The 20,262-nt window shown below is 57.7% G+C and overlaps 2 protein-coding genes across 3 annotated transcripts; one reads left to right on the top strand and one right to left on the bottom strand.

Annotated features, from left to right (window-relative positions):
• Positions 1 to 65: 65 nt before the first annotated feature.
• Positions 66 to 12,556, top strand: TMEM259 (transmembrane protein 259). 2 transcript variants are annotated; one of them, XM_064734243.1, is made up of 11 exons: positions 66 to 686; positions 2,719 to 2,985; positions 3,247 to 3,358; positions 5,977 to 6,087; positions 6,883 to 7,005; positions 7,313 to 7,413; positions 8,256 to 8,313; positions 8,610 to 8,693; positions 9,086 to 9,218; positions 9,551 to 9,650; positions 10,234 to 12,556. In XM_064734243.1, the coding sequence occupies exons 1-11, from the start codon at positions 462 to 464 to the stop codon at positions 11,029 to 11,031; spliced, it is 2,112 nt and encodes a 703-aa protein (XP_064590313.1). In that variant the 5' UTR covers positions 66 to 461; the 3' UTR covers positions 11,032 to 12,556. The 2 variants fall into 2 exon arrangements, with proteins under 2 accessions (XP_064590313.1, XP_064590312.1); XM_064734242.1 differs by having other exon boundaries at positions 3,247 to 3,412.
• On the bottom strand, positions 12,521 to 19,372 carry GRIN3B (glutamate ionotropic receptor NMDA type subunit 3B). Its single transcript, XM_064734240.1, has 10 exons — positions 18,935 to 19,372; positions 17,574 to 18,172; positions 16,131 to 17,181; positions 15,584 to 15,729; positions 15,301 to 15,416; positions 14,974 to 15,125; positions 14,715 to 14,879; positions 13,858 to 13,925; positions 13,424 to 13,762; positions 12,521 to 13,076 (listed from the first exon to the last, which is right to left on the bottom strand). The coding sequence occupies exons 1-10, from the start codon at positions 19,370 to 19,372 to the stop codon at positions 13,040 to 13,042; spliced, it is 3,111 nt and encodes a 1,036-aa protein (XP_064590310.1). The 3' UTR covers positions 12,521 to 13,039.
• Positions 19,373 to 20,262: the final 890 nt, after the last annotated feature.

The raw sequence follows: 20,262 nt of genomic DNA, 5'->3' as shown, positions 1-20,262 counted from the left end.
TGCATGGAGGCGGGGCCTGACCGGAGCGTGTCCTCCACCGTCCCGTCGTGCCCTGCGCGCGCGTGCGCGCGCACGCGCACGAGCCGCCGTGGCCGGCGGAGGAAAATGGCGGCGGAGCGCTGAGGGACGGGACGGGACCGCGCCGGGACAGCTGAGCCGCTCGTCGCTCCCAGGCCCCGCCGCGCCTCCCCGCCCCGCCGAGAGACCCCCATGGCCGCGGGGACATCCCGGCAGCCACGTCCCTGATGTGTCTGCCCTATCCGCGTAGCTACCGGGCACCACTGAGCACCCAGGCCTGACCCGTCGGGCCTGACCCGCCGCCGCCCCGAAGCGTCTGCGCCGGGCAGGGGCCGGGGAGGGGGACGGAGGCAGCGCCGGTGCCACGCCCGCCCGGCCCCAGCCCGGCCCGCGGTGGTGCAGCAGCGTTTTCGGGCCCAGCCCTCAGCAGCCCCGCCGTCAGGATGTCCGAGAACCAGGCGAACGCCAACAACCACCACCCGGCCAACAACGCCGGGGCCGCCGGCGGCAACAACCGCGGCGTCCGCAACCCCAACCTCAACCAGAACCCCCTGATCAACGTGCGGGACCGCCTCTTCCACGCGCTGTTCTTCAAGATGGCAGTGACCTACGCGCGCCTCTTCCCTCCCTCCTTCCGCCGCGTCTTCGAGTTCTTCGTTCTTCTCAAGGTGAGGGGCGGCTCCTGCCAGCCCACGGCCGGGCTGAGGGCAGGAGTTTCATCAAAAACACCAAAAGTCGAGCCGGCTGTGTTTGGCCCACGCACACTGAGCTGTCCCAGCTCCGTGGGCCCCTCCTGTGAGGGAGACATCGGTCTCCATGGTGGTCCCGGTGTTCCCTGCACTCTGGAGCTCTTCCAGATCTGTAAATCAAAAAGAAATTGCTGAGCCAGCTTACTGGGCAGCCAGACTGGTTTCATTTTCTGTTTCCTAGCAATGGCACTTTTTGGATACATTTCCCACATGCCCTACTGGATTGTTTTGCTGGAGTCTTGTCTTCCTGCTCCACGGCTTTCAGGGTGGGAAATTAGAGAAAGGAGAAGGGGAGAACAGCTTGCCAGTCCACAGCAGCACACTCCTCTAGGTTTCAGCAAGAAAACATTCAGCACAGCTTGTCTCATGCTGCACAGATGGGTTTTCTACCCTTTCAGGAGATGTTTGGGTTTTTCACATCCCTGTTATCTCTCCCATTTGTCCATCTGCATCCTGGCAAACCGGCTGGGACAGGGATGGTGCTAACGGTGCAGTGGTCAGGCACAGTGGCTGGGAGCAGTTTGTTGTGCTTCTCCCTCTGATCCCAGCTCCTCCCAGAGAAGGATAAACTTCCTCAGGGCTCTGTGGAGAGCAGCCTGCAGGATCAGGGGGCAGCAGGAACCCACATTCCCATCCTGAGCCCTGGAATTACCCCAGGCCCTTCTGTGGCTCCTGCAGCCAGGGAGGTGGCTGTGCTTTGCCTTCCCTCACATGTCCCTGTGCAGCTCCTCTGCAGAGTGATGTTTACCAGGCTGTTTGTTCATCACAAATAGGTCAGGACAGCAGGGCTGATGAGGACAGAGCAGAGCAGGGTGGTTGGGAAGGGCTCTGAGCTCAGCAGTGCCGCTCGCTGTGCCAGCTGTGCTCACAGCTCTGAACTTTGGACATCTCTGCTCACTCCAGGGAACAATATTTTTTATTCCACCCTGCTTTGCTGTGGTTTATGGCTGTTCCTGGCATGGAGGCAGGACAGGGAGCTGTGGTGCTCTGTGCACAGCCTCGGGGGCCAGCTCAGCCTCCTGCTCTTTGGGACAGCAGATTTGGGTTTGGGTCATCCTGTCCAGGAGTGGGTTACTTTGCTTGGAGTTTTCTTTTTTCTGCCTTTACAAAGCTGGGCAGGCTTCTCTAGGTTTCAGCAGGAAACTCTTTGTGCTGAGGAGGGAAGGGTTGGAAGGCAGGGACGTGTTTCCATTTCCTTCAGTGTTCCTCATCCCACCCTGGTGCTGTTTGTGGTGGGTTTGGGGGACACCGTTTGTGACGGTGCTCACAGGGGTCTTTGGGTGAGGGAAGAGATGAGGACCTGACTCCGTGTTTCAGAAGGCTTGATTTATTATTTTATTGTATATATTATATTAAAACTATACTAAAAGAATAGAAGAAAAGGTTTCATCAGAAGGCTTAGCTAAGAATAGAATCAGCAAGAATGATAACAAAGGCTCTGTCTCGGACTCTCTCTGTCCAAGCCAGCTGTGCTGTGATTGGCCATTAATTACAAACAAGCACATGAGACTAATTACAGATCTACCTGTTGCATTCCACAGCAGCAGATAATCATTGTTTACATTTTGTTCTTGAAGCTTCTCAGCTTCTCAAGAAGAAAAATCTTAAAAGAAAAGATTTTTCATGAAAAGATGTCTGCGACAACAACTGTTGGATGCAGGACCTGAGCTTTCAGAAGGCTGTCACTGTCATCTCTCATGAACAGGAGCAGTTGATTCCTGATGCCTTTGGTGCTTTCAGAAGGCTGTCACTGTCAGCTCTCATGAGCAGGAGAAATTGGTTCCTGATACCTTTGGTGTGTTCCCTGCTGGAATGCCAAGGTCTGGCTGCTGCCTCATTGATTCAGACAAGCATCAAAGCTCTTGTCCACTCACCCAGGTTATTCTGGTGTTTCACAGGCAGACAAGAGCTGGTGATAACTGGGGGATCTGTCTTGTCTCCTGCCCTTTAGGCTCTCTTTGTGCTCTTCATCCTGGCCTACATCCACATCGCCTTCTCCCGCTCTCCCATCAACTGCCTGGAGCACGTGCGGGACAAGTGGCCCCGCGACGGCATCCTGAGGGTGGAGATCCAGCGCAACTCCAGCCGGGCCCCCATCTTCCTGCAGTTCTGTGGCGTGGAGAAGTTCCCAGGAATGGTGGTGGAGTCCACCACTGAGGAAGAGGAGGAGGAAGAGGAAGAAATGTCTGTGGATATGTTTGAAAACAGCTCCATCAAGGTAAGGATGTGTACGCTGGGGAGAAGTCTTGGTTGGAAATGAAGTCTCTGTGTGATCCCTTGGTCTCCTGGAAACAAAGCCTGTTCCTTGGTTGCTCCTGAGTCCCCACATTGGGCTCTGATGGTTTAACACAGAAAGGAAACCACAGAAAATGTCCTTTTTGAGGGGGATAAGCCTTTGTGTGGATAGAGAGAGCATGGCAGGTGAGAGGTACAGTAAATAGCTGCTGATGAGGCTTTCCCTGCTCTGGTTTTCCAACAGTTTGAGCTGGATATCGAGCCCAAGGTGTTCCTCAAGCCATCCCGGGTGAGCAGCACTGAGCTGCCCCACAACGACAGCCAGGAGTTCTCGTTTAGTGACACGGCCACTAAAGGTATGCAGCCTCTGCGGGAGACTGTGTCCGAGTTTGAGATGCTAGCCCGAGCAGGTAATCACACCTTCACTGCTTCCTGTGCTCCTCCTTCCTCCCATCATCATCCTCCTCCCCACATGTCCCCTCCTGGCTCCTTGGGGCACCTGCACAGTGACTTTAAATGTCTTCCTGGGGATGATTCTGTCAGTACTACCAGCAGACCCACAGCAAGCTCTGCCCTCAGGTGGGGGGAGGCTGGGTTAGAAAATTTGCCAGGCCAAGAGGTTTCAGATCAGCCACAGGTGAACCAAGCTCTTGGCCTGGCAGGTTCCTGTGCTATCTCAGATGAGCCTGAACCTCTTGTTCTGATCCATTCACTGTCCCCTGCAATCCACAGGGATCTCCTGACAGTGACATGAGCAGGGTTTGGGCTGTGTTCTGGGTGCTGAGCCAACACCAGCACTTGGAGCAGCCAATTTGCTACAATTAATTAATCCCAAAAGCCACCCAGCGGGTTTTGGTGGATTGCAATACAGCACTGCTGTTCCACTCGGATGTTCCCTGGCCTTATCCCTCCCTTTTCCTGCCTGACCTAAGCTGCTCAGCACTTGTAAATTCCACAGGCAGATTTAGTAGCTTTGTATTATTTCAAATGGAATTCCACTGTGGAAAAACTTCTTTTTCTAGTGGTTAAGGTAGGAAATCTACTAAGGAATATTTATCTTAAAAGAGAGATGTGGATTTGGATTCTTTGGGGGTTTTTTTCACAAAACTTGCTAGAAGTTGGCCTCTTTCACCACGCTGTTATCCCTGTGAATGCTGGAATTCTTTGCTCTGCAGACACACTGGGGTTGTGGCTGTGGAGGAGGATGAAACTGGACACTGTCTTGTTCCTTGGCCTTGCAGTGAATTTGCTTGATGCTCATCCAGAGCTCATTAGTCCTGAATTAAAGGTCATTAAGACCAGAGAGCAGTAAATTATTTTGGTGCAGGACCTTTATTGCTGGTGCCTAGGTTCTGAGGAGAGTCACGTTGTGCTGGGCTGGGGCACTGGTGGGAAGTCCCTTGTTTTGCTGAATGTTGGTTGGAAACCATCCAGAAAAGGAGAGGAAAAGAACAGGCTGTTTCCCAGATTAGTTACAAAATTCACATCTTTAATTCAGTCCCAAATACCTGATTTTAATATTTTTTTTCCAAGCTTTCAGTTTTCTCAGCGCACCAGATTTTATTTTTAGTCAGAATATTTTACCATGAAAAAAAAAAAATTATTATACAAAGGAAGTAATTGTTGATATTTAAACCTTTGATTTCCTTTTGAGCTTAAAACTGTTTATAATAGAAACAAAAGACAAACCAAACAGCCCAGCTTGTGTTTGCTGCCCAGTAAGGGGATCAGGAGATCTCTGTCAGTGCTGGGTCAGGTGTGTGGCTGTTCAGTTCCCTTTAACTGTCACTGTGGGTGGTGCTGGGATCTGCCTGACAGCTGCCTCCCCCTCCTGGAGATACACCCTGGCAGCCTGAAAGAGCAGGGATTAAATTGCTTGGCTCTGGCTTAGCAGGAGGTTTTGTCCTTTCAGAGATGATGTAGCAAAAAAGCATCTCTTTGGAAGCTTTCTTGAAATAAAAACAAAAACCAAAGCAGAGAAACTTCAGGCCCCACCAGTTTTTGGGAAAGCTGTAATTGCTGCTGCCTTCATTTCTGACATGTAATTGCAGCAGTGACCTCAGTCCCCTGGGAAGTGCTGGGCTCTTCCCTCTGGAGCATTTACTTGGTGTTCAGCAGGTGTAAAGTGGATTTTCCTGCTGCTTCCCAAACAGCATGGAAAGCAGAAATTGAGCAAAGCAAGAACCAGTGGCTCTGGGCTTGCCGGGCAAAGATGTGGGCAAGTTCTGGAACTGCTGCCCTGAAGCTTTCCCAGAAGTCCCACATTAAGGACTAATGTCAAGGGCTGTAATTCCAGAGAATTTGTATTGATTTATGTTTAATTGGTTGAGGGAAGCCTGGAGCCCACATTTACAACCAGTTCCCTTTTCAAGAACATGATGGGAGGGAGGGAAGGAACCCAGAGGGGCTCTTTCTTCATGGCTGTTTGTAGATGTGGGTGTTGAGTCTCCCTGTGTCCCTGTGTCTCTCTCCCAGTGTGGCCACTGGAGGAGCACATTGTGGAATACTCTCTGGAATACCAATTCCCTTTTCAAGAACATGATGGGAGGGAGGGAAGGAAGGAACCCAGAGGGGTGTTTCTTCATGCTGGCTGCTTGCAGATGGTGTTGAGTCTCCCTGTGTTCTCTCCCAGTGTGGCCACTGGAGGAGTACATGGTGGAATACTCTCTGGAATACGGCTTCCTGCACCTTGCAACCAATTCCCTTTTCAAGAACATGATGGGAGGGAGGGGAGGGAACCCAGAGGGGCTGTTTTTCGTGCTGGCTGCTTGCAGATGGTGTTGAGTCTCCCTGTGTCTCCCACTGTGGCCACTGGAGGAGTACATTGTGGAATACTCTCTGGAATACGGCTTCCTGCACCTTGCAACCAATTCCCTTTTCAAGAACATGATAGGAGGGAAGGGAGATTTTTTTTTGTGCTGGCTGTTTGCAGATGTGGGTATTGAGTCTGTCTCCCTGTGTCTCTCTCCCCCAGTGTGGCCACAGGAGGAGTACATTGTGGAATACTCTCTGGAATACGGATTCCTGCGCCTGTCCCAGAGCACCCGGCAGCGCCTCAGCATCCCCGTCATGGTGGTGACCCTGGGTGAGTGGGAGGCATCTTCAGGGCTGGGTACCTGCAGTGCAGAGACCTCCACACCACCTCTGGGAACTCTTCCTGAAGCTGATGGTGCTCGCTTCCCACGCAGGAGAGCTGCATTGTGCAGCCTGTCTGCCTTTAGTAGGTCACAGCTTTTCAGAGGAGCTTTCTCTGAAATGGTGGAGCTTGGTTCAGTGAGCCCTGATGTCATGTCCAGCAGAGTTTTCCCACGTGGAGCAGGGAAGAGCTCTCTCCCTGGCAGAAGGCACTGTAGCTCTGGGCAGCAGAATTAGAGCCTGGTGGCCGGAGAAACTCTGCAGAAGCTGGGGAAGGTGCTCACAGATCTGTCACTCTGTGTGTGCTGCTGTGCCCCTGTGAGCACCAGCAGGTCATTTCCCCAACCAGTGTTCTCCTCTCCTGGCATTTGCTCTGTTAAAACCTGTCCAAGTCAGGAGCACATCCTCATCCTGAACCTCTGTAGCTGTTAGTGCAGCAGAGAGGAGCTCATCACTGCCTCCCACTCAAGCTGAAGCAGAGCTGGATGGGGGTTAAGCAGCTTTCCTGTGCAGTAATGAGCAGTCAGGATGAGCCCCAGAGATAGGCCAGGCCTAGAGGGCAAATTCCCTTTGTGTCTGTGCCAGCACAGTGTGGCTGGATCTGTCAGGGGGGTGAGATTTTCCCTCCCAAGTTTGGTTTTACTGCCCCAGGTCCACATACAGACACAGCTCTGGTGGCACAAGTGTCCCTTACCTTGTGGATCCAGGTGTGAACAGTGTGAAAGGTTTTTTGTTTTCTCTCTAGATCCTACAAGGGATCAGTGCTTTGGGGACAGGTTCAGCCGCCTGCTGCTGGATGAGTTCCTGGGCTACGATGATATCCTGATGTCCAGTGTCAAAGCTTTAGCTGAAAACGAGGAAAACAAAGGTAAGGCCTGGAGGAGTCTCAGCAGAGGCTGCTTGGAGCAGTGGGTTTGTTCTGTGGATGCCTGACTGTCATCTTCTGACTATTGATTAATCTGTAATGCAGGGAGCAGCTCCCTGTGTTATTGTCAAGGACAAAACGAGAGAGGCAGGAGGGGAGAGGTGTCTGGAAACGTGATTTCCTCCCACCTCACTGCCCTGCATGACAATGAGTGCTGCCCTGAGGATTTGCTCCAAATCCTGTTTCTTTAGCAGGAGCTTGGTTCTTAGTCTGTGGTTTAATCACACTGAGCTTTGTGCTTTTTCTCCAGGTTTCCTTCGCAACGTGGTGTCTGGGGAGCATTATCGCTTTGTCAGCATGTGGATGGCCAGGACGTCCTACCTGGCAGCCTTCGTCATCATGGTCATCTTCGTAAGTCCCTGGGAGCTGGGCAGTGCCTGGCCTCAGCCTGGTGCTGGGCACTGAGTGATTAAAAGCAGATAAGAGCTCTGCTGTATCACCAAAGTGTAGTTGGTGCAGGATGAGGCCCTACTCTGGGGCATGTTTTTGTTTGTTTTTTAAAGTTCCTAAAGTCCACCAGTGGAATGAACAGAAGAGCTGACCTGAAATGCAGTGTTGTTTTTGTTGTCAAAAGGGAGCTGCTGTTAATTTCTAAGTGTCCTTAAAACACTCTAGCTGTCAGTACAAGGTGCAGACATTTGTCTTCAGACTTTTAAGAACAGCCCAGACTGATTTGCCAGGAGTGATCAAGATAAACCAAATGATGATGTGTGAGACAAGATGTTTTCAGATACACATCAGACAAGATCCCAAGCCATAAATACCTGGTGTTTGTTGTCTGGGGTGGCTGTGGGTGACTCTCTTTGTGTGTGGCTGTCCCACCCATGGGGCAGGTCTGTGCACAATCCCACTGTGGGCACTGAGGAGGAACTGAGTGCAGGGAGGAGCGGGATGGAGCACGGGAAAATCCCCGCTCCCAGCTCTGCGGGTTGGTGTGGCCCCAGCGCAAACATTCAGGCTTGGTCCCTTTACAAACAAATCCCTTACTGTCTGTTCCCCTGCAGCAGCACAGAGATTAATTGCTGTTTGTGAAGCCCTAATTACTCTTTGGGAAATGGCTCTGCACAGCTCCAGCTAATGAACGTGGGATGTGCAAGCCCAGGCTCGCCTGGGTCTGTGCCGCACTGCGATTCCGAGCGACTCCCTGCGCCCGTGGGGCTCTAACCTGCCTCCCCTCCTCTCTCCTCTTCCAGACTCTCTCTGTCTCCATGCTGCTGCGCTACTCACACCATCAGATCTTTGTCTTCATTGGTAAGGACTGGCTGAGGGGTTTGGGCTGTGCTGGGCGCTGTGCCTGCTGCAGCACAGGGTGTTGTAGAGTCACAGCAGGTTTGGGTTGGAAGGACCTTGAGGATCATTAGATGCAGTTTAGAAGGGTCCTACCTGTATGTGCACAGGGAGTTCATCCTTCTGCTCCCATCACTGCACTTGCCAGAGCTTATTCTCTGTCCTGAGAAGCATTGGGTGGGGAGAGAGGATGTGGCTGCACTGTGGGGTGGAGGGTTCTGTGACTCTCTCCATGCCTCAGCCTGTTTTTCCTCTTGCAGTTGACCTGTTGCAGATGCTGGAGATGAACATGACCATTGCATTCCCTGCTGCTCCACTCCTCACTGTCATCCTGGCTCTGGTCGGTAAGGACTTGCTTCACTGCTTGTGTCTGCAGCACATCCCTCTGGGATCTGTGGGAAGTCTAATTCCCTGTTCCCAGCTGGCCACAGCAGGTGGTTACTGTGGCTGCTCATCACAAGGCAGAAGGCTCTGGAATTTGATGGCACAGTGAGCTCCATTGTCCTTCTGGGTCCCCTGGAAAGGCAGCAGTTTGTTGGGAAATCCCAGAATCCAAACCTTTGTCTGTCCCTGGAGCTCGTTGCAGACTTGCACTGTGGGGCCACGTTGCATTTGTACAATTTTAATTTAAAAAGCAGCAAAACCTCCCAAAATCTGCGCTGTGGGACGCAGCTGATCTGTGGGACGTGGCAGGCAGAGCATTCTTGGCTGTAGCTGATGTCCCCTCTGTCCCCAGGTATGGAGGCCATAATGTCTGAGTTCTTCAATGACACCACAACTGCTTTCTACATCATCCTCATCGTGTGGCTGGCGGACCAGTACGATGCCATCTGCTGCCACACCAACACCAGCAAGAGGCACTGGCTCAGGTGAGGGCTGCCTGTGGCCACATTCCCTCTGCCTGTCCTCCCCCAGCTGCTCTGATCCTTCCCAGCACCCCAGGCACAGCTAAGGGTATTATTTGTGTGGCTGCTTGGGAGCTGCCTCACACGTCACAGGGTCCAAAGTGAAATTTTTCCAGTTTGGATTTGGGTCTTGCAATCACCTTGGTCTTCCCCAGCCTCTTATTTTGTCCTATTCATACTCTAATTATCTGTTTAATGAGTCTATGTCACTCCCTATGAGGTGCCCCAGCTCAGGCTGCTGTTGGGAGTAGAAGGGAACTCTCATTTTTCCTGATTTTTCTTGCTTTCTTGTCCAGATTCTTCTACTTGTACCACTTTGCCTTCTACGCCTACCACTACCGCTTCAACGGGCAGTACAGCAGCCTGGCACTTGTCACCTCCTGGCTCTTCATCCAGGTGAGTCCCTGCAGGGCTGCTGCACCTTTGTCAAACTTCCTCTCAAGCTGGGTTGGAGGGAGGGATCCTTATTTCTGTAAGAGATGGAATTTCTGGTTTGGAAATGGAGCAGCAGAATGAGTCTGTGGATGTTTGGATTGCTGCCATGGGTCTGACAATAAGCTGATGCCACAGGGCTGTTGGGAAGGATTTCTGTCCTTCTGGAATAAATCCTGGGGAGGGTCTGCCTTGCAGAGGAGCTGTTCAGGTCTGTGCAGTGAGGAGTGCTGGTGGGATCAGCTCCAAGCTCATGACTGATATCCTGTATCAAATACCTGTTGGGTGAATTTAGTTGTTGACCTGCTGCAGGGTGGGGACAGGGAATAGAGGATGGGCCAGAGGAATGCTGTCACCCTTCTTTTCCCAGCCTTTGAAAGCAAAGTGGGGCTGTAAAGAGAGAAAAATATAAACCAGCTTGCAGTAGTTATAGTGGAAGGGATAAATCTTTCCAAACTTGCTGGTGTCAGAGCAGCAGGATTCTTCAGGAGAAATTTTGTTTATTTGAGATGTGGTGGCCTGTGACACCTTTCCTTTCCTCCACCAGCACTCGATGATTTACTTCTTCCACCACTACGAGCTGCCAGCCATCCTGCAGCAGATCCGCATCCAGGAGATGCTGCTGCAGAACCAGCAGGTCGGGCAGGGCACCCAGACCACGCTGCAGGACAACCTCAACAACAACACCACGGCTGCCCCGGTGGAGGCCGGGCCCCGCCGGGCCCCGCTGGCCCCCGGTTCCCTCGGCGAGGGCGGCGCTCCGGCCGCCCTGAGCCCCGGCGAGGCCTCCAGCGTCATCGCCGCCGCCGCCGCCTCCGTGGGCAGCGACCTCAACTGGGTGGCAGAGACGGCTGCCATCGTCACGGAGGCCTCGTTCCTGTCTGACCTGAGCAGCAGCCTGCTGGAGCCCGCCGTGGTGCACGAGGCCGTGGCCAACGGGACCCCTCCGGAGGCGGCCGCGGGCTCGGGCTTGGTCGCTCGCATCAGGGTCAGCAGCGAGCACCCCGAGACGGCCGTGGGCTCCATCACCATCGAGGTCACCTCAACGTCCGTGGTGGCTGCAGCAGATGCTTCCCCCGCTGCTGGGGCTGCCCCGCTGCAGGAGGGGGTGGTCTCCAGTCCCTCCCTTCCCAAGCAGACTGAGGCTCTGGAGGGCTCAAACAGCCGAGCAAAACCCGGTGGTAAAAACTGCACGGGCAGCAGCGGCGTGGCAGAGCCACTGCCAGCCTCGGGGGGGGACAGTGACCAGGACAGAGGTTTGGAGGACCGGGGGGAGAGCAGCCCCTGCCCAGCACCAGCAGAGAGAACGCCCAGCTCAGAGCCAAGCTCCAGGAACCTGTCCTGAGCCCCGTTGCTGTCACTCTGGACTGCCAGGAAGACATTTGGATTTTGTTTGTTACTATTTCTCACTTCACCATCATCCTTAACCCATGGATCCCTCTGAGCAGAGTTGAAGCAGCTGGGACAGAGCAGGGCTGCTGTGACCTCTCTCCCCTAGGAAAGGCACTGGGGGGCTGTGGGAAGGATGGGGGGTTTTGGTCCTCTGGCTCCTCTGAGGCCACAGGTGAGCCAGCTACCTGTTCCCACCCTGCCCAGCTCGTGCCCTGGCTTTTCCTTGTCCCCCAATCCCTGGATTTGCCCTGCAGCTGTGTTTGCAGTCCAGGTGCTGATCCCAGGTGGGAGCTGGCCCGGGACAGGCCACAGGCATGGCAGCTTTGTGGTTAGAGTAGGAGTGGATGGAGCAAGCAGAGTGTCCAGCGCCTGTGGGAGAACCACAGAGGTGATTCCTGGTCACCTTTCCTGCTCCTGAGGGGAGGAGGAGCTCTTACCTTCCCCAGGCACAAAGTCTGCCCAGGCTAGGGCACAACCAAAGCAGAAAGCTGCAGTTCAGCCCCTTTTTTTCTGTCCTTGAACTTGCCGTGGTGGGTGGGTTGGGAGGCGGAAGGTGCTGTGTGCAGGTGGGAGCTGCCATCCCAGGAGCCATGAGTGCTGCAGTGGGGTGAGTGAGGGCAGCAGCTCTGTCCATCCTGCACAGCTCTGCTCTGGGTGAAGCAGCTGCTTTCCAGTGCCTTGTCCCTGCTGGGGGACACGTCTGTGTTTAGGATCAGCCCCATCCCAGAGGAGAGAACGGCTCCTCATGCCTGGATTATTGCATGAGCTGATATAGCAAAGAACCAAAACACTAAAAAGCCAAGACATTTCAGCTGGTTTTCCCACGTTTCCCTGGCAGTGGAGGTGAGGCTGGCAGAGCCTGATCTGTCCCAGGAGGCTGAGCTGGGGTTCTGCCTGTGTTCCCCTGCAGAAGGGCCAGATCCATGCCAGGGTTTGTGCAGGGAGCTGGAGCAGAGTGAGGCAGGATGAAGCTCTGGGAGAACCATGGTGGGACAGGGCAGGGACAGGAGGTGACATGTGGGCACTTGGCTCTCTTGGGGACAGCTGGGTCCCTGCACAGATGTCCCTGAGTTCAGTGTTTTCCCCTATGGCTGAGCAGTGTCTGGAGTCCCTCCCCTCGGGGGGCTCCGTGCGTTTCAGTGTTACCTTATCAACACACGGGGGCTCAGAGCCCCCTCCTCACCCCTCTGCCTTTCCCACCTGGGTACCCCCTTTTTGTTTTTTCCTTTTTTACCTGGAGCAGCCTTGGTGCTGTTCCAGGGCAGGGGGGACCCTGCTGTGACCAGCAGGTCAAATCTTGCTGCTGCCCTCACTCCTGAGAAGGAACCTTGTGGCCAACTGGAGTGCCAGGAATGACCATGATGGGCTTTTCAGAGGAGTGGGTGGGAGGGGAAGGGGGGACACCAAACCAAATGATTTGATGAATGAAAAGTGGAGTTCATTCTATTTAATGTACAAAATGTGTTTGTATATAATAATAAATATTATCTCTTAACAGCTCCTGCAGCGCTGCCCCATGTGCTGCCCACGGCTGTGCTGGGCTGATGTGTGGGAGTCCCGGGGGCAGGAGGGTGCAATGCTCAGTCCTGGGGGTGCCTCCTGCTGTCCTGGGGTGTCACCATCTGTCCCCTTGCAGTGTGCAGGGGCAGAGGGCTGAGCACCAGCCCTGTCCTGGCCATGCTCGGTGCTGCCAGGGCTGCAGGGCTGGCTCCTTCCACAGCCGCCTGTAGGGCCGTGGGAGCTCTTCCTCATCCTCAGAGCCCCGAGCCGAGCCTGTCCCGCTCCCCGTGCAGCCTCTCCATCCCTCACCCTCCTCCCGAGGAAGGCTCCGGTTCTGCTTTGCGGGATCAGCCCGGTTTTGGAGCTGGAGCTGCCTCTCCAGAGGGAGGTTCCGGGCTCGGCCTGTCCTCCTGCCCCGTGCGTGTGGGAGCTTCCTCTGCCTCCTCCTCCTCCTCCTCCTCCTAATCACGGCCGTCCTGCGGCGGGGCTGAGCTGGGCCTGCAGAGGAAGGAGGGGAAGGGGAAGGGTTGTGTGGGGAAGAGGAAAAGCAGACTTGGTCTTCCTTGGTCATCTTTATTTACGTGGTGTAAAAACAGAGTGGGGGGAGTGGGGCTGAGCTTTGTCCAGCACTGCGGGGACCTCTCAACCCCCCAAAAAGCATCTCCTGGTCCTTCAAACCTTCAAACCCCACTGCCAGCAGAAGGGATGGGGGAAAGAGGCAAAGGCTGCAGAGCTGGGGCAGCCCCAGGTCATCCCCCCTCCCTTTTCTCCTTCCACTTCTCCAAGCCAGAGGAGCCCTGCCCTGCCCCTGGGATGTTTTGGGGGGTCCCTGCCCCCCATCTCACCTCTCCTCCCGGTGTTCCTCGGTGGCCAGCGGGGCGGGCAGTGCCCGGCCGCCCTTGGCGGTGCCCAGCACGGACACCAGCTCGCTCTTCCTCAGCAGCGCCGCCCGCAGCTGCTCCCGCATCTCCTGGATCTTCTCCTCCAGCTCCCGCAGCTCGTTCTCGCCGGCCGCTCTGTCCAGGGGCTGCGGCGGCCGCCCGTTCCCGGGGTGCCCCGGAGGCGACCCCTCCTCCTCGGGGGGCGCTTTGTCCAGCTGGAAGCGCACCCGCCGTGCCTCCCTCCGCAGGGCGCTCCAGGGCTGCGGCGCTGCCCCCGGGGCCGGCCTCGGCTGCGGCTCGCACCTGTGTGGGGGCGGCTGAGTCGGGATCTGGCTGCTCTGGGGTCCCTCTGCAGCCCCACAGGAGGAGGAGGAGGAGGCTCCCAGTCCCAGCCCTACCTCTGCTCCAACTTCAGCTGCTGGCTCTTCCTCTCCTCCGTGCCCATGTTGAGAGCCCGATGGATTTTCTGTGGGGAACAGGGCAAGAGTGAGTTAGGGGGATGGATTGGAGGTTAACAGGGCAGGGATTATTTGGAGGGTGATGGTCTGAAGGTGATGATCTGGAGGAGATGGTCTGGAGGGTGATGGTGTGGAAGTGATGGTCTGGAGGTTTACGGGCCAAGGATTAACTGGAGGGTGATGGTCTGAAGGGTGGTGATCTGGAGGAGATGGTCTGGAGGGTGATGGCTTGGAGGGTGATAGGCTCTAGGTGATGATCTGGAGGTGATGATGTGGAGGAGATGGTCTGGAGGGTGATGATCTGGACGGTGACAGTCTGGCGATGATGGTCTGAAGGGTGATGGTCTGGAGTGTAATGGTCTGGAGGTGAGGGTCTGGAGGTTTACAGGCCAAGGATTAACTGGAGAGTGATGGTCTGAAGGGTGATGGTCTGGAGGTGATGATCTGGAGAAGATGATCTGGAGGGTGATGGTGTGGAGGAGATGGTCTGAAGGGTGATGGCTTGAAGGGTGATAGTCTCTAGGTGATGATCAGGAGGTGATGGTCTGGAAGGTGATGGTCTGGAGGTGATGGTCTGGAGGATGATGGTGTGGAAGTGATGGTCTGGAGGGTGATGGTGTGGAGGTGATGGTCTGGAGGGTTATGATCTGGAGGGTGATGGTCTGGAGGTGAAGGTCTGGTTCAGGTCTCAGAGGGATTGGTGATCCATGGCTGGAGAAGGTGGTGCAGTTTAGGAGGGAGCAGCCACATGGGGTTAGGGGTCTTTGGGACACTAAGCCCCCTTCCCCTGGCCCCACCTGGCTGGTGTGCAGCCAGTAGTTGAATTTCTTCTTGCGGCGGATGCGGGGCAGGACGAGGCGGTAGAAGACGTGCTCGCCCAGCGAGGTGAGGAGCGAGCCGCTCAGCCCGATGCACAGCAGCACGAACAGCCCCGAGAAGTGGTAGATGCCCATCTGCAGGGTCTGCGGGGGGCAGGGGGTGTGGGCTGGGCTGCGGGGGGGGTCAGACCCCTCAGACCCCCGAGCCCCCTCCCCGGCCGGGGCGCTGCCACCGCACCTCAGTGACGGCGAAGACGCGTTTGCCGCAGGGCACCATCTTGTACCACTTGTCGTGCAGGAGGTCGATGAAGCCCGAGGATTTGTAGCGGCTGATGAACTCGGAGACGTTGGAGGTCAGCGGGGAGTTCTGGGGGAGGCCGATGCCGTAGCCTGGCCCCGGTGAGGAGGAGGAGAAAGGGGCAGTGTTAGGACAGGGGGTGCAGCCCCCAGTGCCCACCATGGAGGGGGCACCTCTCCACCCTGCGTGGTTGTGGCAGAGCACGACCCCAGCCCCATCACACACACACAGAGAACAGAATCCCCTTCCCAGCACAGCCCCCCAAACCTTCAATGGCGAAGGGTTTGCCCACAGTGAGCAGTTTGCAGTCAGAGTCGATGGAGACCTCATAATCCAGCAGTGACTTGTCCATGATGAAGGCGTTGAGCTTGGCAGGCTCTGTCCTGTGGGGACACGGGGGGGATGCTCAGGGAGGGGCTGCATCCCCCTTGAACAGCATCCCCCCAGCCTGACACCCCTCCTAGAAGTGGGGGTCTCTGGGGGATGCACAGGCTCCAGGACTGGGGCAAAAAATGCCCCAGGAACCCCTCATGCTCTCCCTGCCCCTCACTTGAGCATGGTGACACCGTCAGGGGTGGTGGGGACGTTGTAGCGCCGCATGTACTCGTGCATCTCGGGGAAGCTCTTCTTGATGTACTCCTCAGCACTGCTCTCCCACACCGTGCCGAAGCGGAAGCCCTGTGAGGGGTGATGGAGCTGGAAGGAGGCACCAGAGCATCAGCACTCCTGGCCCCAGGAATGTGTCCCCACTCCCTGGGGATGTGTCCCCAGCCCTGAGTCCCAGGTTAGGTGTCTGGGCAGCCCCAGAGGTGCAGGAACTCTTAGGGGTGTCTGGGAAAGAGCTTCCCAAACAGCAGCCTGAACTCAGCCCATTTCCCCCTGCCCTGGAGCTGAGGCTGGGGTTTAACACCAGTGGGATACACACACAAAGCTTTCTGCAGGTCTCAAAGACCTCCCACTCTTAGAAGGGGCCAAGATGCAGGACTGGGGCTGGAGAGAAGAAGGAAGGTGCAAAAAGAAGGACAGGACCTCCCTCAGCCCCTTCCCTGGCCTTCATCCCTCTCCCAGCCCATCTGAACAGCAGGACACTCACTCACCTTTGGGTCATGGATGCCTGAGAGCTCCTCAAAGGTCTTGTCCCCCACCATGACAGCTGCCAGGTTGGCCGTGTAGCTGGAGAGCACCAGGAGGCAGAAGATGGCCCAGAGGTTCATGAGGAAGCGGCCGGTGCAGCACTTGGGCGTCTTGCTGGACACGGTGCGCCCAAAGAGGATGGCGTAGCACAGGTTGAGGGCTGAGGAGTAGGAGAAGATCTTCATGCGGTTGCGCCCGTGGGGGGTCATTCCGTAGGGGCTCTTCCACTCGTAGAGGGTGAGGAAGAGCGCGGTCATGTGCAGCGCCACGAAGATGCCCACCCACATGGTCCAGTGCAGGGGCCACATGAAGGCCCCGATGGGCGACGCCGTGTCCTTGGTCCTCACCAGGATGCCCAGGCTGGTGGAGAAGAAGGGGCTGGTGAAGTCGATGACTTTGCTCCGCGCCGAGTTGATGCTGAAGGAGGTGACGGCCATGTGGGCCGTGCCACTGAGCAGGTCCCCCACCAGCCCCGTCCAGCGCCCGTTCTTCCAGGCTCCGTACTTCCCATCTCCCACAATGTAGAGCTCGAAATCAAAGGCCATGTCCTCGGCCAGCTTCTCCAGCAGGTCGATGCAGTACCCATAGCAGCATTTCTTGTACTCCTGTGGCACTGACCCGTTGCCACTGCCAATCTTCTCAAAGAGGGCGTCCAGCACGGCCGAGTCGTTTGTGCCAGGGTCCAGGCAGAGCTGCCCGGCCGGGCAGTTCCCCTCCTCATCCACCTCCCTGGTGAACACAAAGGGATGCTCCACCAACGTCACCACCCTCAGCCGTGTCCTGGCCCCCTCGGCCGCCTCCCCAGGGCTCTTGTGGTGCCTCTGGCTCTGCCACACGACCTCCTCCAGCTCCAGCTTGCCGTGGCTCCAGGTGCCCGCTGTCATCCAGGTGGGGACCCCCTGCGAGTCCCTGCGCAGGCTCCAGATGCGGAACTGCTGCTCTGGCCTCACCAACGCCGTGTTCTCCACACTCACCAGCCCTGTCTGCCCGTGGAAGGAGGTGTTGGCCAGGAACCTGCCAAGGAAAGGGTTTCACTGCTCCAGTGCTCAAGGGATGAGGCTGGGAGCTGGGAGCGGGACATGCCCGACGTGGGCAGGGACAAGGTCAAGGAGGAGCAGCAGGATCTGGCCCTGCAGCTCGCTGTGCTGCCAGGGCCAAGAGTTATTAATATTTATAGAGTGACCATGCTCGGGCAGTGTTAAGGAGATCTGAAGTGACACATTCCCCCTGTGCAGTGCTAACCATGTCCAGGGGGCTGAGCCCCACGGTGGTGGCTGCACACACACATCCCAGGGGTCCCCTGCTCTGCCCTTACCCCATCCCAGGTCTGGGGCAGAACCCTCCCATGCACCCCAATACCACAGAGCCAGGATGGGGAAAAAGAGGAGCCCCCAGCACCCCCTTACCGTGCAAGGAAGAGCCCCGGGGCTTCGCTGCCTGCCCGGTGCCTCTCATTGCAGCTCCCCGTGGTCTGCAGCTGTGCGGGGTCAGGGAGGCTCTGGGCAGCCTGGGCAATGGCCTGGGACACCAATCCCACCATGTCCTGCACGAAGAGCTCCAGCGGTGGCCGGCTCACCTCCCCAAAGGCCAGCAGCCCCGGGGGCAGCCCCTCGGTCTGCAGCTCGCTGGGGCTGAGCGGGAAGCCCAGCATCCAGTGGAATTCCTGCAGCGGCAGCCCCAGCTCCTCAGCAGCCTGGAAGATGAGTCGAGCACGGTGCAGGTCACAGCCCAGCAGCAGCACCGGGCTGGAGAGGCTCCTGACACGGTCCCCGTGCTGCTGCAGGTAGCGGGTGGCCTTGGGCTCATCCAGGTAGCCCAGGTCCAGGACAGTGCGGAGGAAGAGCTGCGAGCGCTGAGCCCAGAGGTGGAGGAAGCTGTCGATGTCCCAGGGGTGGCAGAGCACCAGGCTGGTCTCCTGCCAGTCGTTGGCCTGCAGGATGCTCACCAGCACATCCACCAGCGTCTCCGGGGAGCTCTGACGGTCCATGTGGAAGTGGAAGGGGCTCTGCCAACACACGAGGGTCGTGGCTGTGCCCCTGCCCACGGGAAGAGCCCAGAGGCAGCGCCAGACATGGACCCACCTGCCCTGAGGTCATCCCCAACTCCCTGCTCATCCCCTGCCCAATTCCTGTCTGGGATGCACTGCCAGGACACATCCCAAAGCCCTTTGAAGTGGGGACTGGGGCTGGGGGCTGCAGAGCTCCAGAGGAACCAGGGAACTTACCTTGGAGTGAAAGCTGGAATTGGGTCTGGGATAGAGCTGGGCAAGGAGCCAGGAGAGAGCAGAGATGGGAGCTGGGATAGAGCCAGGATAGGGCTGGAATGAGGGCCAAGAGGGGGCTGGAATAGAGCTGACATGGGAGACAGAGAGCCAGGATGGGGCACAGGATGAGGCTGGGGTAGAGGCAGGATGGAGGTGGGAATGAGGATGGGATGGAGCCGGGATGGAAGAGAAGGCAGAGGGAGAACAGAGCCGGGATGGAGCCCGGAGATAGTCGGGATGCAGCAAGGATGAGTGAGTGGTTGGGATTCCGAATTGGAGCTGGAATTGAAGCCGGGATCGGGATCGAAGGTAGTCCAAGCCGGGCGGAGGAATAGAGCCGGTATGGTGCGAGACGGGGATCGGGATAGAGCCGGTATGGAGCGAGACGGGGATCGGGATAGAGCCGGTATGGATCCGGGACGGGGACCGGGGCAGGAGCACGGACGGAGCCGGGACGGGAGCGGGGACGGGATCTGCGGGCAGTGCCGGCGCTGCGGGTCTCACCTGCGCTCGGAAGGGCAGCGGCCAGCGGGTGTCCAGGATGCTGACGAAGGGGACCTGGAGGGCGGCGGCGAGGAAGTCGAGCTGGAGCAGCTCCCGGCGGGAGCGGGGCAGCGCCAGGACGGCGGCCACGCCGCGCCCCGCCAGCGCCCCGCACACCCACCGCGCCAGCGAGCCGGGGTCCCGCGCCGCCGGGCCGCCCCCCACCACCTCCAGGCTGAGGTTGTGGGGCAGCGTCACCTCCCCGGTACCGGTGCCGGTAGCTCGGGCCAGCGCGGCGCGGAGCCGGGCGCGGGCGGGCGCGGGCGGCAGCAGCGCCCCGAGGCGCACGGCGGGGCCGGGGCTGGGCCCGGAGGGGGCCGGGACGCGGCAGGGTTGGGGGTGTCCCCCCGCCGCCCCCAGAGCCGCCGCCAGCAGCCAGAGCGCCCGCAGCCCCGCCATGCACCCGCACCGGCCCCGCACCGGCTCCGGCCGCGGGCAGGGACCTCCGGCCGGGCCCCCCCGGCCCCGGGCAGCGCCGAGGCCCCGCAGCCCCCGGAGCGCCGTGGGTCACGCCGGACCCGGCCCACGCAGCAGCGCCGGACCCGCCCGCAGCCGCCCCGTCCACGCCCACGCGCGGCGCGGGTCCCCCCCTCCCCGCACCCACCCGCGCTGCCCTCCGAGCGCTGCCACCCTCGGCGCCCCTGGCACGGAGGGGCCCGCTGAGCACAGGGTGGTCCCCGATACCTCTGGAGCACTGGGATGTTCCTCCTCATCCTCATCCTCATCCTCCTCCTCCAGAAAGCCCCTGGGGTGGGTCCCGAGCCGTGAACTGCTGCCTTCATCCCGATAAAGACCCCCAGCCCGACCCTCCATCCCTCCTGAGTCTGAGGGGCAGCTTCAATATCCGGGGGTCCCGAGGCCCAGAGGTTCCAGGGGTGAGTGATTCCTTCTGCTGTATGGGGAAGGAGAGAAGGGCAGCAGCAGCACAGCCTTCCTCTGCTGAGGGAGGGGATGTGGGCTCACCCTCCTCATCCTCAGCGGGGAAACTGAGGCTCGACCCAGCCCAAAGGGTCCCTGCCACCAGCACACAAACACCAGCAACAGGGGCAGGAGCCACGCTAAATTAATAAGGAAAAATGAAGGATGGAGCCAAAATCCATCTGGCAAAAAGCATCGATTCATGTAATATCAATAAATGTAATGAGTCACAGCTAATGAATTCTCCTGCGGAGCTGGACCTGCAGGGAGGGCAGCTCAAATCCTGCCAGAGCACGGAGGGTCACGGGGGGCTGGAATCCCCCTGACCACGGGCCCCCCTTGCAGGGATAAACACAGGACAGCCCTCACTG

Source organism: Zonotrichia leucophrys, chromosome 28 (assembly GCF_028769735.1).
Source record: "Zonotrichia leucophrys gambelii isolate GWCS_2022_RI chromosome 28, RI_Zleu_2.0, whole genome shotgun sequence".
NCBI lineage: Eukaryota > Metazoa > Chordata > Aves > Passeriformes > Passerellidae > Zonotrichia > Zonotrichia leucophrys.
This window is presented reverse-complemented; position numbering and strand designations above follow the sequence as displayed.

Excerpts from the sequence above, each read along its gene's own strand:
- TMEM259 (XM_064734242.1), top strand. The coding sequence starts at position 462 with ATGTCCGAGAACCAGGCGAACGCCAACAACCACCACCCGGCCAACAAC. Across the intron at positions 7,414-8,255 it reads TCGTCATCATGGTCATCTTC|ACTCTCTCTGTCTCCATGCT; the intron begins GTAAGTCCCTGG and ends CTCCTCTTCCAG. Across the intron at positions 9,651-10,233 it reads CCTCCTGGCTCTTCATCCAG|CACTCGATGATTTACTTCTT; the intron begins GTGAGTCCCTGC and ends TTCCTCCACCAG.
- GRIN3B (XM_064734240.1), bottom strand. The coding sequence starts at position 19,372 with ATGGCGGGGCTGCGGGCGCTCTGGCTGCTGGCGGCGGCTCTGGGGGCG. Across the intron at positions 17,182-17,573 it reads CCGGGGCTCTTCCTTGCACG|GTTCCTGGCCAACACCTCCT; the intron begins GTAAGGGGGTGC and ends TTTCCTTGGCAG. Across the intron at positions 13,763-13,857 it reads CAGCTGAAGTTGGAGCAGAG|GTGCGAGCCGCAGCCGAGGC; the intron begins GTAGGGCTGGGA and ends GCCCCCACACAG.